The sequence below is a fragment of the Palaemon carinicauda genome, chromosome 25 (genome assembly GCF_036898095.1).
Source record: "Palaemon carinicauda isolate YSFRI2023 chromosome 25, ASM3689809v2, whole genome shotgun sequence".
NCBI classification, from domain to species: Eukaryota; Metazoa; Arthropoda; class Malacostraca; order Decapoda; family Palaemonidae; genus Palaemon; species Palaemon carinicauda.
In genome coordinates this window covers 101,532,431-101,548,252 of record NC_090749.1, presented here as the reverse complement: position 1 = coordinate 101,548,252, position 15,822 = coordinate 101,532,431, and the positions used below count along the sequence as shown (strand labels likewise).

The following is a 15,822-nucleotide window of genomic DNA, read 5'->3' as shown; positions in this document are numbered from 1 at the left end:
TCCAAACATCTCTATCATTCTCGGACACACTCAATCTCGGTCTTACTATCTTTTCAAAATTCAACACAAACTTACACGGAGACATACCAGTACTCTTGTGCACCGTCGCATTATACGCCCACAACGCACGCCCAACATATAAATCCCAATCATTATCACATGTACTCATCATCCGCAAAATTTCTGTTAAGGTTCTTACAGTCCTTTCAGCCAAACCATTCGCACTTGGCATATACGGAGTCGAATACACATGTTCAATGCCCCATTCTCTCAACATCTGCTCAAACTCCCATCCAACAAACTCCGGACCATTGTCACTTAACATTTTCGCAGGCTTGCACACACTCATCGGCAACATCACTTGACTTACCATTCTCGCTACAGTCTCACTTCTTTTATTCTTGATGGGCACTGCATACGCAAACTTGCTCATATGATCGACCATGACAATCATTCCCACATGTCTTCTCGCAGTCACAGGCAACGAAACACAATCAATCACAAACATTTCAAATGGCTCTTTCATACGTAATCTCAGAACAGGCGGACTTGCATGCATGCTCTGATACTTCCCCTTCTGACAATCCTCACAAGTGGTCGCTACATCCCTACAAATTTGACTCAACCCAGGCGTAAACAACCTCTCTCGCATGCACTCCCACAATTTATTCTTCCCCATATGCCCATACCTGTCATGCACTACCATACACATACTTACAGCTGCATGCATTGGAAATACAGGAACATATATGTCTTCATCCATTCCCCTATGCAAAAAATACACAATATTCTTACAAACAATAAATCTTTTAACAACTTTCTTATACGCTTCCAAATCACACGGCCATTCTTCCACCCTAATACCATTTAAAATACATTCACGTAACCTATTTATTTCGAAACATTCACCTTGCATTTCTTCCACCTCTTCTTTGCTTAACAAATCATCTTCACTCTTTGCAATATCAATCATGCCAACAAAATTCGCCATGAATACACTATTATCCTCAATTACTATTACCTTACAGCCATTCTTTGAAAGCAAACCCTTACCAACATCAACTGACACATGGTGCAACCTCAAAAAATCTATTCCCATCAAAAAACAACTAGGCATTTCATTCTCTCCCATTACAATAAAATTATGTTCCACTTCCATACTCCCTAGTTTCACCTTCAACCTCACTTCTTCCAAACAAGTAAACTTCCCTGACCTATTCCATGAATTCTCACACTCGTACACTGTCTTTTCACTTCCCAATTGTACCTCTCAATTTCCCTGATAACCGACTCATTTACTAATGACACTTGAGCACCCGTATCAATTAAACTACAATATTCATTCTCATTTATATTCACATATGTCATCATCCTTCCTTTTACACCATGCATACATACATTTACTCTCCTTTCAATTCTGTCACTCACTTCACCAATATGTTCATCATCATATTCACTGTCCTCTATACCCCCATATCTTAGATTAAGGTCACTTGCACCATCATCCTTCTCACTCAACAATTTGCAACATTCCTCCTTACATTGAATCCTCAAAATATATTCCCTATCATTCTCCTTACATGCCCTATATTCCATCGGTCGATTCCATCCAAAATACAAATACACAGTTACACCATACAACATACTTACCACCATTAATATCTTTGATAATACTTCCCCTTCTAGTACACTACTCTCCTCCTCATATACCATTTCTTTTGACACTTCATTCATCACCCTTCTTTTAAGCTCGCTTACACTACCTGGTATTTCCGTATCTAACCCCTCTTGTATTAACTTACTTAAACCCATTAGGATACACTTATATACCATATCTTCCCCTTCACAACTCTGTTCCACAACTAAACCTTCAGGCAACCTTTCAGAATTCTGATTACTCTCTTTATCTTCCATCCTCCCATGCATCCTCGACATCGCATCCGCTATCACATTCTTATTTCCCGGTACATATTCTAACCTAAAATCAAATTCATTCAAATCCTCTATGGTCCTAGCAACCCTTGCATTCACACACTCTTTCCTTATCATGTACACTAGGGGCTGATGGTCAGTACGCACAATGAATTTTACACCATACAAAAATACTTTCAATGCTTTCACACAAAATCGTATTGCAGCCAATTCCCTGTCAATCGTCGAATACTTCCGCTCAGCTTTATTAAACGCTTTACTAACATACGCTATTACTCTCATACGCTATTACTCTCAATTGCTCTTCTCCATTTACTCTCTGCATTTGAACCAAACAACCACCCATACTAACCCCACTCGCATCCGTATACAACTCTAGCATACTCGCATTTTCACTGTAGTCTGGAAATGCCAAAGTGACGTCTTTCGCGGCCTCTTCCTTCAACCTTTCAAACGCTTCTATCATCCGATCATCCCATTTCAATTTTGTACTATTCCTTTTACCCGTCCATTCATTCAAAGGCTTCCCTATACCTGAACAATCTCTAACAAACTTGCGCCCAAACTCAACCAAACCAAGAAAACCTCGCAACTCACGCACAGTCCGGGGACGTGGAAATTCTCGCACCTTATTCACAAACTTGTCACTCTTCCTTATACCAGATTCACCCACTACATGCCCAAGAAATTCCACCTCCCTGGACAACCATGTACACTTCTCAAGCTTAATTTTCACACCAACTTCAATTAACCGCATCAACACTGCCTCAAGCAACCGCATATGTTCCTCAACAGTCTCGCTCGCAATCAGAATATCATCTATAAAAACAGTCACCTTCTGTCGATCGAAACCAGCCAATACAACATTCATCGCTCTTTGGAAGGCAGCAGGCGCATTAGCAAGACCAAAACTCAACCTTTTAAATTGGTAGTGACAATTTGTACTTGAAAATGCGGTAATGGGCCTGCTCCCCTCTGCCAGAGGCATCTGATAATAGCCCCGCACCAAATCTAATTTAGTAAAAACTTTCATTCCATGCATCTTATAAACACAATCAGACACCACATTCATTGGAAAACGTTCTTTAACAGTCACCTATTTCACCTTCCTATAATCAATACACATACGTAAACTTCCATCAGGCTTTCGTACAGGGACAATAGGGCTATTCCAGGCACTCTCACTCCTTTCTATTACACCCATACGCTCTAATTCCTGACACTGCTCCTCTATCTCCTTGGCAATAGGCGGAGAAAAATGCCTGGGACGCTGATATATGGGGGTATCTTAACTGAGAACTATTTTAAATTCTGGCAGGTCTGACCCCCCACAATCATCGTCACCGAGACTCATAACTCTCCGCTTATCCCATAACATCTTAAGCAATCGTTCCCTTTCGACCTCACTTATACTCTCATCTAACTTAATTCTTCCTTTCAAGGTATCGTAATCCCAATCGTCATCGTTCTTTACCTTACCAGACATCACCTGTCTCGCCTTAACATATCTTCCATCCTCTACATTTATCAGTGTATACATACATCCCATGCAATCACCCTCACGTATTCCGCGTACTCTCTTCCTCCTAACACACGGCAACAACCTTACATACACCTTGGGTTCCTGCATATTCATAACACCATCATATATATACGCACTCGTTTTCACCAAATTACCTGCTTCCATACCTTCCACTACATATTCATCCTCGTCACTATTTGAAATTCCCAGACTGCTCGGCCATGCAACTTTCACACTAATAACCTCACCATTCTTACCCGATAACTTTACACTTTCCTTTGCTACCAACGGCACTCCCTTCCACACCTTCGTACTCACTCTGCCGTCTTCCTTTAAATAAAATTCCCCACAAATATTACCTTTAACCTTTATTTCAATCATATTCACACTTGGATGTACAATCATACCACATTTTTTCAGAAATTTATACCCAAGCAGTACGTCATATTTCTCATTCGCTCCCTCGACCACGTAAAAATCATTATCTTCCATCATCAGCCCCCCAATCATAACATTTTCTCGTAACTTTCCTTGCACAGGCATACGCAAATTACCAATACCTTTTACTTCACCCTTACATCCCCTAAATTCACAAACCTCTTTCACCTTATCATATGCATTCCTAAACATTAAATTGACACCACAACCAGTATCAATCAAACCAACCAACTCTACACCATTAAAAATCATTTTCACACTCATGCAATCATGTGCTCTTTCTCCCATCACATCTTCATGCAATAAACCCTCACGAACATGCATCACATTCACTCCCCACACACACGAGGACTCACCCAGCTGAACCCTCTGATGAATTAGTTTCCCGAACATCCTGGCTGACTTGATCCCTTCTTTCTACAAACCCTAGCTACATGCCCATCTGCACCACATTCAGTACACTTACCCCGTGGCTCCTTGCACATTCTAGCATAATGACCATCCTTACCACAATTACCACAAATTACATTCATACGATTATTACGGCATCCACTCGCTATGTGTCCAGTCATACCACACCGATAACACTTAACCACTTTCTCTTTCTTACAGTCGCTAATACGATGCCCTGTCTCTCCACACCCGAAACATGCTCCTAATGCCCATCTACACTCGTTCTTTTTATGTCCTACCTTCCCACACCTATAACACCTCTCTTCACGGATACCACTACCTAACCTAACTTGCTGCGTACTAGCACTTCTATCTCTCCGAACTTGATTTCCCTGTCTAAACCCGTCATTTCTCATGGGTATTCCTACATTACTCACCCTAACACTTCTATCTATTACACTATCAGCTGCCCTCATTGGCCCTCTCATAACAGCATCTCTAAAACTACCAAATTCTGGCACACTTTCCTCCATTCCAGTTCTTACACTCACAGATTTACTTTCTTTCATACACCTATCCAACTCGTAATCCTCAACTATCTCTAAAATATCATCCCAAGTCAATCTCTCTCTAGTCCATCTCATTTTCTCCTTCCGTTTCAAATTAATAAACTCACACACACACTCTCTGGTACTGTACCCAAAAACTTCTTCATTAGTTCCTTATTTTAATTTATTCCTTCGTCCCCATACTTCTTTCTAGCCAATGTTTCTAATCGACATACATACATCGAGATTGCTTCACCCACCTTCATTCGTGCTTCATCAAAATCATTTTTTCGCTTATACCTAACACTACCTTTCATACGTTTTACCTGTTCAATTATCCTCTTCTTTACACTTTCATACTCAACCTCTCCTACACTCATTATCACCCCATACATCGTCAACAAATATCCTGACAAAAATTCTCCCAACTCCCTAGCCCAAACTCTCTTACTATCCCCATACTTAGCCTGACAAAACTTTTCATATTCCCTAAAGAAGTCATATACATCCCTACTGCTATGTTCATTAAACCTTTCACACCTAGGTACCTCTCTCATAAACACTGTCTTACAAACTTCCTCTACTTCATTCTCACTACTCTCTTCACTGTCTACTCCCTTCTTGTTGCCTTCTTCATTTGAATACAATGAATCTAATTCTACACTCAAAGTCCTATCTTTAACTATTCCCTTCTTAACCTTTTTCTTACTTACCACCTTCACCCAATCATGATCATCCTCACTCACACCCTGACCTTTCTTCTTTTCTTTCTTCACATTATCTTTACCTTTCTTCTCCTTCTTCCTATCACCCTTCGTTCCAATCTTACTATGTCTAGGCCCTTTACTTTCAATATCACTATCACTACCTTCCCCATTATCACTTACCCTATCCTCTTCCACCATCAACCCGTTACCAGAAGCAGAAGCCACTCCTCCGACTGCACCTTCACCTATGACAGTTTTCATCATCCCCATTACTTGCCCCATCATAGCTTCCATTCGTTTCTCATTTTCTCGCATCCTCATCTCAACACCCTCTTCCACTCTCTCTACAGTTCCCTGAAGTTCCCTAAGTTTCCTTTGCATCTCCTCATTCTCACTACTTAACCTCGCATTCTCCAACAACAACCTCTCCTCTCGCTCATTAGACAACCGCAATTCCTCCTTTAAAATATGCAACTGTTCTTCCAGTTCTTCCATTTCGATACCATTAATATTTCAAGTAATTCCAAAACCTATTTACCCTTGTCCAACAGTCCAGTTTCAATCCCACCTTCAACAGTCGTCCCTGTTCGGGCGCCAAATTTATGTAGCGGGATGTCAACAAAAACAAACCCCCACACCTTTGATCACTCTTCTTTCAAAATATCCCACAACACAAACTTTCCCCTTACTTTACTTTAAACTGGACTATTGCACGAAGGGAACAACAAACAAAACATAACCTTAAAACTATATTCACCGCAACCAAAACAAAAATCATACATTAAACAAAATTAACACAAAAACAGACAAAATAACACTTTTCACGAATCATAAACAATATTAAATATAAACCGTAACACCATTCAAATAAAAAAACCTTAACAACTTAAAATTAACACACCCAAAACCAATATTTGTTTATGTGTGGACCACTTTGTCCACACAAGGGCCAACAGTCATTAAAAGCCCAAAACCACAACTCTGCAGCAACCTTATCACTGTTAAATATTAGTACGTATATGTTTTAGTTGGTTTGGGTTGTGCGCGTTATCCTCATCAGCATCATCATCATCGTCAATCGAAATACAAAAGCACAATCAAATCCGGTTCTTGAACACAATCCAGGTCATCTACAGTTGGTCAATCCACAAGAGCAGTCTAAGTATAATCGATTACAGGCCAGGTCAGCAACTAAAGATCGTCATTCAAATCAATTAAATCTCTCCAAAGGAGGAATCGCGGCCTGCCAAAATAAAAAAAACACTTATGAACACTCCTAACTAACTTAACTATCGCACCATAATCAAAGATAAACAATAAACTTTCTATCACTCATGAACGCGCCTAACAAAAATAAATAAAAACAGTACTTACTCAGAATATAAAAAAAAAGCTTCACAGCCGGCTTTCGAAGAGCAAAAAAATACAGAACCGACTCCTTCTATCGTTCGATATCCAATGCTTTCGCCCAAAACATTCATCACCACCCTATCCTAGCTAAAAAGGTAAACAAACAACCTCAATTATACCAACAATCTTTCCAACTTCAAACAATCATTCGCTAATTACCTTTTTTCTTCGGCGCGCACCGCGGACACACAAAACACGCACACACAAACGCACATACACACATACTCTCTTGCGCACGCGCGATCTAACAAAACGAAAGCAAATGAAATTCTCTCCCTCTCTCTCTGACGAAACTAAAGCAAATAAACTTTCTTTCTTTCTTGCGGTTTGACAAACTTAAGTAAATAAACACTCGCTCACACACACACACACACATCTCTCTCTCTCTCTCTCTCTCTCTCTCTCTCTCTCTCTCTCTCTCTCTCTCTCTCTCTCTCTCTCTCTCTCTCTCTTTCTCTCTCTCTCTCTCTCTAATGACAAAGCTAAAGCAAATAAAATGTCTCTATTTAACAATACTAAAACAACTCTCTCTCTCTCTCTCTCTCTCTCTCTCTCTCTCTCTCTCTCTCTCTCTCTCTCTCTGTGACAAAACTAAAGCCAATACTGTAAACACACACTCTCTCTCTCTCTCTCTCTCTCTCTCTCTCTCTCTCTCTCTCTCTCTCTGACAAAACTTAAATAAACACACTCACACTCTCTCTCTCTCTCTCTCGATTTGGCAAACAAAAAAAATAAATTAAAATAAAATTAATCCTCCACATTGGGGTCCCAGGAAGCCCCTCTTCCAGTCTAGTAACATTTGTATCAACAGGTGGATAACATCAGCAGTCAGAGGGTTGGAGAGGCACTGGTAAGGGACATAAGAAACCTCTGTACAGGTGCTGCCTATCATGCAGGTGTGGTATGGTAATTCCTTGCATGCTAATTTGAGTTCTCTGATGGTACGATGCATATGCACACCATATATGATAAAATTCCCTCTCAACATTATTCTACAGGGCATAAATCCTAAGCACTTCAGGTTGGCAACATCACGCAGGTTAGCCTGATGTTGTAAGAGCGAAGGCATAATGTTGAGGGAAGACAGAAGTGACAGTCCAGTCCTAATTGGACATCTGTATCAAGAACTACCTGGCTAGATACAGATTTTCCGTTCCCACTTTGTGCGACTATGATCTCATTCGTTGGTTGCGATGACAGACAATCTTCGGGAGCCGTAGCAGCTGTCTCCCTTAATTCTAACTTCTTGCTTTTGCAATATTCCATCAGGTGTCCTACCTTCCTCCTCGCAGTTTAAAGGCTGCTCATAAATGGCAGAGGCAAGGGACAGTGACATTGCCCTATCAAGCAGGACAATGCCCTAGAGACTGACCATATTACATATGGTCAACACCCAAGCCCCCTCTCCACCGAAGCTAGGACGAAGGAGGACCTACCACCAGGCCACCACAACCCTATGACAAGTTATGCCATTCACCAGGCAAAAAGCTGTTTCGTTAGCATGATACCCTCTGTAGTTTTAAGTATGGGTGGGAGGAGGTGCTGATTGGCAGATTGCAGAGACTGCAATATGATTTATATTTATGAAACAGCAAAATGTTGGATAAAGTCATTGTAAGTTCCCTATTTGAGAACTTTTTAAAAAAATATTTTGAACATATTAACTTCTAAAACTATTTTATTTTGCAGAAACTTTAAAATTCTTAATACAATTTGGGAAAGTTCCCTGTCTGTCGATGAATATTAGGAAGTTAGGTATTATGTGCTATGACTTACGAATACCCTTCTTTTACGAGTGTTCTCTTTTTCAGCCCGAGGCCATCATTGAGAAGCTCAAGGAGAGGACATCGTAGTACAGCCTTCGTGCGTAACCTTCATCCTTTGGTAGCGAGCAAATGCTTCGGTTCGTATTCAAGCCATCAACATTTAGGGGCGGTAGATCGTGCACGTGAAAACATTGATGTGCCTTTGTATGATAAAAGTTGGATAGAAATTGATATAGTCCTGGTTTGTTCAAGCGGGAACTTGAGAGATGGTTTAATTTTCATATGTGCAGGTTCAGGCTGCGTTCACACAGGCGATAGTATTAACCCTTTCACCCCGCCATAAGGTAAAATTTCGAGCACATTTTACTATGTATTTTTTTCAAATTGCTCTAACAGCCTTAATTTTTGTCATAGAGACGTCAGGTTGGTCTCATTCTTTTGGAAAAGGCCTGAAGTTTTTCATAAAGTTATCAAACACATGCAAAAACATGTAAATAACAGTGTTTTGCAAGAACGTACCCGGTACGTCCTTTGGGGCGAAAGGGTTAAACAGTTTAATTTGAATGAGTATAAATTGTACATTTTCAATTCAATATTCAACCAGCTCCCACTGAATGTCCCTGTGTGGATGCTCTCTTTATGATGCACAGTCTTTTCATTTATAGTTCAGTAGGTAGGTACATCACATATTTATATTCCCTTTCAGTTTAACGTGGCTCTTGTGTAAGCCGTGTATCTCTTGTTGATCTATATTTACTAGCCTTCTACTTCACTCTTTCGTGCTCAAATTTATGCGCCTCATTTCAGAGGAATCCTGTGGGCTAGTCTTCAGCGGGTCTAGAAGGTAAACCCGTCTATCTAGTTAAATACGTCATGATGATAATCATTTAGGTTGAGATTTTGTATTTGTGAACAATATCCAATTCATTATACCTTACGTAGGAAAATGCCCGTTAACGACTTGGTTTGTGTCGGCGAACTTTTAAGAAAGGACCGGATATTACCAGAAAAGAGCGTAGAGGATGTGTCTTTCGGTCCCTCGTAACAAGCAGGGCGATAACGTGGGTTGGGTCCAGGGTCGTTATCAGCCCGCTCGGCTGCGCTGAAGTGGCACAGCCCGCCTTATGTAGTATTCATTGATGTGGTGTTTATGTTTTCTTCTGTCGACATTTGGATGTAGTTTCGATATTCATATCTTGATAAGCATAATGTCATCCTAAGTTAAGAGGGAACTTATGTCCTTGGGAGGTAACGCTACATATCAGTCTCGTAGAAGGGAAGGGTTATTCCCGAGGCCTTGGCGGTTGCGATTAGGGTAATACACGGAGGACCCCGGGTGTCCGATCGTGCGGTCTTGAAATAGCTAGACCTCATTTCCTATAAGTTGTTTATCCGTAATTTTATTCTGTGCTGTACATTTAAGGCAAATACATACGGACTGTATTCCTGTTCCCGTGGAATATCCTGTATCGTCCTGCAACTGGCATCCAGCCTTCCAATATACATAAATGGCAGCTAGAATGAATATGTTTTAAATGTTACACATACTTTGTAAACAGTTCTAATTGTAAAAGATGTTATCATAAGTCTGGCCTTCACTGCCATCATAGTTCTGCCCCTTTTACAAACTCGCGACGATTCTTTCGACGTGGAAAACGTAAGCATAGCTTTTCCAGCGTAAGCGCGACTAGCGTAGTTTGTGTGGCCTCGTTCCTAGCCTTCGAGTAGATTTTCATATCTTTACATTAATTATATGCTGTAATACATTAAATGCATGTTTTAATAAATATCTAGTCTGAGTAATCTTGAGGGAAATTACTGATTTCAAGTAATGGATCTTATGTATTTTTAAAACGATCTCCAAGACTTGTTTCAGCTAACAAGAATACAGTAATGCACAACTATAATGCCATATAACATAATGAAATACATCTTAGCTTTTGGTCTGTGATTCACCCTTTGGTAAATATAGATGTGGTTAGTTCTCTATACAATGAGAAATACAGTTGGGGGAAGAAGGAATTTTTGTAGCCTAGGGTTGTGGAATTTTTTGGCTAAGCATAGATTTATGTGTCAGACTCTTCGGTATATTGTGGCTTCTTTGGCCGATATGTATTTATATTCTTTTAGATTTTGATTATTTCTGTGGTGAAATAATTATTGCGCCTATAAAAGGTTAGTATAAGAATAATATATATTAAAATTATAAAGATAATAAAAGACAATATTCTATACAGAACTGTTTTTACTCTGCTAATTCTCACCTATTGTTTAAGATGGGATTGAAATGTGACTTTCTTTGTAGTCACAAGATTACTGCAAAGAAATATTTTGATTAATTTTTATAAGTATTTCATTATAGCATTGGAAAGCAGTTGTAAATATTCTTAATATACTCCATTTTATTGTCCCCTCTTCACTTAGCTGTTCAGCTTTCAAATTCCACCCCACATCCAGGACCTGGTCTGTTTTTGTCAAGGTCTTTCAAACGGGGATAACCGATCTGTTTAGACCCTCTGACTTAAATATGTAAGCAAATTTTATTTTGATATGTGAATTCAATCGTCATATATTTTTTTTTGTGTCCATTACTGTTAACCTATGATATAACCCTTATATTTTACATTGTGGTCGTTTGAATTCTAAAAGGAACCACATCTGTTATGGATGGGGCCTTTTAGAATGTGGTTGATGACGTTAGTGTTTTACTGTGCAATATATGTTAAGTTATTATCCTTCCGGGACCACCTCTTTAGTGTATAAATGAATTGAAATTTTATTAAAATATAATCACAAATAAAATGGAAAGTATTTAAGAATATTATTGTTTAAAACAATTGGATTTTAGACTTGGTAAATATGTTCAAATATATCCCTATTTGGTCTTGTTACTAATGAAGTCATTTTAATAGTCGACTTATATTTTCACCTTTATTGCTGCGAGATCTAATCTCATTTTAGGCTGAGAGACCTAACAGTGTTTCAGATCATCATCATCATCTCCCACGCCTATTGACGCAAAGGGCCTCTTGTTAGCGGTCTGGGTCCAGTCCATGCATACTCTGTGAGGAAGGAACGGTCTTCCCGGGGTTTGACATCCCAACGGTGCCAGACTCCAGTCGGCCAACACTGAAGGTGGAGAGTCCTGGGACGGAATATTCATATTTAGTAGGTCTCACGGTCATTCAATTAGTGTAATGAACTTGGAGAGGCTGCCATGACCTGTCCAAGGATCTTAGATCTCACTTGGAGCAAAAGTGGTTTAGCCGGTCGAATAAGATCATGCCTTGCCCTCTCTCTTCACTGAAGGTTCATTTCAGAAAGAGGAATATCCTTATTTCAGGAGTTGAGTCTGTTGCCATCCATGGCCAGATTCCTGGCAATTTTGATTGACTAGTAGTCACCTACTTTGCCACTACTCAGTTCTGGGAATGTTGAAGTACAGTATCCGACACAATTCAGGCCAGTTGGAAAAGAAGGGGCATGGGATTTGAGAAATACACTGTGGTGCTTAAGGCTACTGATGCCTTTTCTCAATGGAGAAGTGGAAGAAGGCTAGCGAAGACGTTCTTATCCATCGTGCAGCCGCTGCTAGACCCCTTGGTCTCTGCCAATTTCTTAGATCACTTTCAAGATACTACATCCTTCAAAAGCCTGATAAAGAACTCCAGCTTCCTGCTGCTTCGTGGAAATTACAACCTTCCATTGCTTCACATCCAACCTGACCAGTTCAGGAAGGACGGTAGAGACAAGAAGTGAGGAAGGGGACACTGAAGTTGCAGCCCCCTCTTATTGTCACGTGTTGGGCAATTTGGTAGCAACCTGGAACATTGCAGTGGGTGGTTGAAGTCTTTTCGGGACGAACGCAGTCTACCTTTCAAGCTCCCCTCACCTTCCATCTTGTTCACATTCCAGAATTCCTCTGGAATCGCAGAATGCTGAGCTTTTACCGGCAGATAATGCAATGGAGAAGACGGTGCTTTTAAGTCGACTCTTCCTAGTGGAGACGTTGATTGGGGACTGGAAGTCAACATGAAGTCCGTCACCAGAGAAGAAGACTATGCTTTCAGTGGACTTGGACTTATTAGAAGAAATACAGTATAAATTATTTAAAAGATTCTCTAATTATTACTCTGATATTTCCTGCAAATTCTCCTTGAAAATCTTTTGTAATATTAAGGAAAATATTTCATGCAAATAATTCTAAAAAAATGTAATATCAAGGTAAATATTTACTGCAAATTCTTAACTTTTGTAATAACATTTCCTGAAAAATCTTCTGACACTCGGGGTACCTGTCATTTTTGATTGCCATTTATACAGGAGTTATTTAAGGATGGGCTGAAAGGAAAAGACATAGCTCCGAAATAACATTTTATTCCATAAATTAATTATTCAGAAGCATAAATATTAACAGAAAGAAATTCAACAACAGAAATGCCGTGTCACGTTAAGAATTACGAAGGGGTTAACAGAGAAAGTTTCGATCCCTAAAATTAGCACTGCCTCCTTCCGCTTGCGATGTCCGTTATTGAACTCGGAATGTTAGCGCAGACGAAGCGAGAGAACCGACGCTACGAATTCCCTGTCGTGTGAAGGACAGTTCGAGAGCCATCGGAGAACTACTTAGACGGCGTTACGCAGTCCACTTACCCCGAATGCGAAATATTATTCAAAAAGATAGACTGTTTAGTAATTGATAAACATGGTTACAGTGAACATTTTTTAAAATGAAATCTGCTGAATACTGCATTTGAAAATATACAACCAGCAACAAATGTTAGCTCTATGATGAAAAGTGTTGAAGTTGAATTTATAAATTCACAACTGCATAAAAATGCTCTTTGATCAAAGACTTTAATTGCAACTGTCAATATGGCATCAGGTCCCCGCTGATGGCTACGCTCCTCAACTAGCACTTGAATAACGCAGAAATTAATTTTGGCGAAAAATATCAAAAGCTGTGACTCCAAATCTGATTTTGGTAACAATGGTTTAGCTTTGGATTATATTTTTGGATTTGGGATAATAGTCTAGTACTGGAGCCTATAAGGGCATTTAGTTCCCAAGTGCAGCTTGAGGCTGAAGGAATACAACAAAGACTTGATTAATGCTTACAGTGAGCTTTGCGAATTACAACGACAGCACCAGTACCCCCCCCATTCTAATTTTGAAAGTCAATAATCGAGACGGACGACGTCTCGGAAGTTTGTTAAGCGCAACTGCGGAAAGCACCAAAGACTCGAGCTCTCCTTCACCTCGCCGCAGGTCTCTCGAAGAAGCAAAAGGTAAAGATACGTTAAGTAACCCAACGAACGCTCCTTCACGTAAGCGTGACTTTAGGCACCAAGCTAAGTTAATAACCGAAGTCTTTGCGTTAACAGGAACACGAATTTATATTCAAATCCCCAAGATTCTTTCGAATATAGAATCTTCATTTTAGAATGGCAAGCTGTTACTTGAAAAAGCAATACATTACTGCACTTCAAGACGTAAAGAATTGTTCTAGTACTTCCAACATATTTTAGCGGCGTCTAGGAAGGGTGACGAATCCCTCTGAATTACAGTGCAGTACTGTTGTCTTTCTGTAGTCACGATTTAAAACATCTTGAATGTTTCTCACTCTTTATCTATGCTGATTTAGGCGTGGCTAAACCCAAAGTCAGTGAACAACAAAATGTTAACAAGAGGACGTAGTAAACAAAACCGCCACTGAAAATTAAGAGGGTAACTGCATAATGTACTGCGATCCTATTAAGCAGTTTACTGATTGGCAACCATTTTTAAGTCTGTATTGTAGTACCGCACTTTACACAACCTGTATCATGGTACAAGTGCTTCTACACATAGAATTCGAAACACTTTTAGGCGGGAAGAAAGTCAAGTCCGTATTTTCTTGAAGTTTCTCCTAGATTATTTTCTTCATATCATTAAATTGGAGAGTGATGCTGAACTCTGTCTGGATCTCCCCGGGGAGGCAGGTGCCGACGATTTACGAGATCGCCCGGGAGACGACGGAGCGGACGATCTCGGCGGGGGAGTGACGGCTGGTCTGTTCGTCGGGGTGCGGGATCGTTTGACTCTGCGGGTGGAAGAAAACGGTACAGAATGTGTTCCTCTACTAAGTTGAAATTGCTAGTGTTCTATAATCTCTTTTATAAGATCCTCAACTTAAACATTTGGATACAAAATAACCCAACTGAAATCGTAAATCTCAGATATTGTATCAAAAGTTTATAATGAAAGTGCTGTAGTAAAACAATATCATAGAATCTATAGTCAATTCTTTTTAGTGAAGCAGATTTGCACCGACTCGCAGCGGTGCCCCTTTTAGCACGGAAAAGTTTCCCGATTGCCGATTGGTTGGACTAGATCATTCTAACCAATCAGATAGCAGGAAACTTTTCCAAGCTAAAAGGGCACCTCTCCGAGTTGGTGCAAATGCGCCTCATTAATTTTATTAAATATAATACAGTAAGCAAGACTACATTTGCAACATGAAATGAGATTAGGACAAAATTTGGACTTTCTTTTTTATATAATTATTTACGAAGGATTCAGTTAACAAAGGAAATAAAAAAAAATATCAAGTAAGAAAATTGAATACTGTATAAATCCGTTATCTTTGACGCAACACAGAGTTAAAGACAGGATTGCGTCTTAGATAATGAGTTTCTGTTATAGTCTATTAATTGAAACTATTGGAAACGTATATTTTACAGAATAATCATTAATCGGAAAAAGTTTTTTAAAGAAGTGTGGTACCCGTCTCATTTACGCTTTGCCTTATCTTGTGGTTGCTAAGGAAATTAGGAACTTAATTATGCTGATAAATGTTCAAACCATGTTTTTACACTCGCATGCCTGACTAACGATGGTAGACTGATAATTGAATTACTCCCTTGCAAAGTTTGGTAGAATGATAATTGAATTACTCCCTTGCAAAGTTTGGTAGAATGATAATTGAATTACTCCCTTGCAAAGTTTGGTAGACTGATCATTGAATTACTCCCTAAGTATGGTAGACTGATAATTGAATTACTCCCTAAGTATGGTAGAATGATAATTGAATTACTCCCTTGCAAAGTATGGTAGACTGATAATTG

The 15,822-nt window shown here is 39.6% G+C and overlaps 2 protein-coding genes across 4 annotated transcripts in view; one reads left to right on the top strand and one right to left on the bottom strand.

Annotated features, from left to right (window-relative positions):
* Positions 1-11,527, top strand: part of LOC137618744 (adenosine 5'-monophosphoramidase HINT3-like) — a 48,865-nt gene extending 37,338 nt beyond the window's left edge. The window contains exon 6 of the mRNA XM_068348921.1: positions 8,762-11,527. Coding sequence (XP_068205022.1) covers positions 8,762-8,803 — 42 coding nt within the window. The 3' untranslated portion in view covers positions 8,804-11,527. The remainder of the gene's footprint in view (positions 1-8,761) is intronic.
* A 1,550-nt stretch (positions 11,528-13,077) lies between these two features.
* The window catches only part of LOC137618743 (uncharacterized), a 54,225-nt gene continuing 51,480 nt past the window's right edge, over positions 13,078-15,822 (bottom strand). For all 3 annotated transcript variants that reach the window (XM_068348918.1, XM_068348919.1, XM_068348920.1), the window contains one exon: positions 13,078-14,798. In XM_068348918.1, coding sequence (XP_068205019.1) covers positions 14,639-14,798 — 160 coding nt within the window. In that variant the 3' untranslated portion in view covers positions 13,078-14,638. The remainder of the gene's footprint in view (positions 14,799-15,822) is intronic.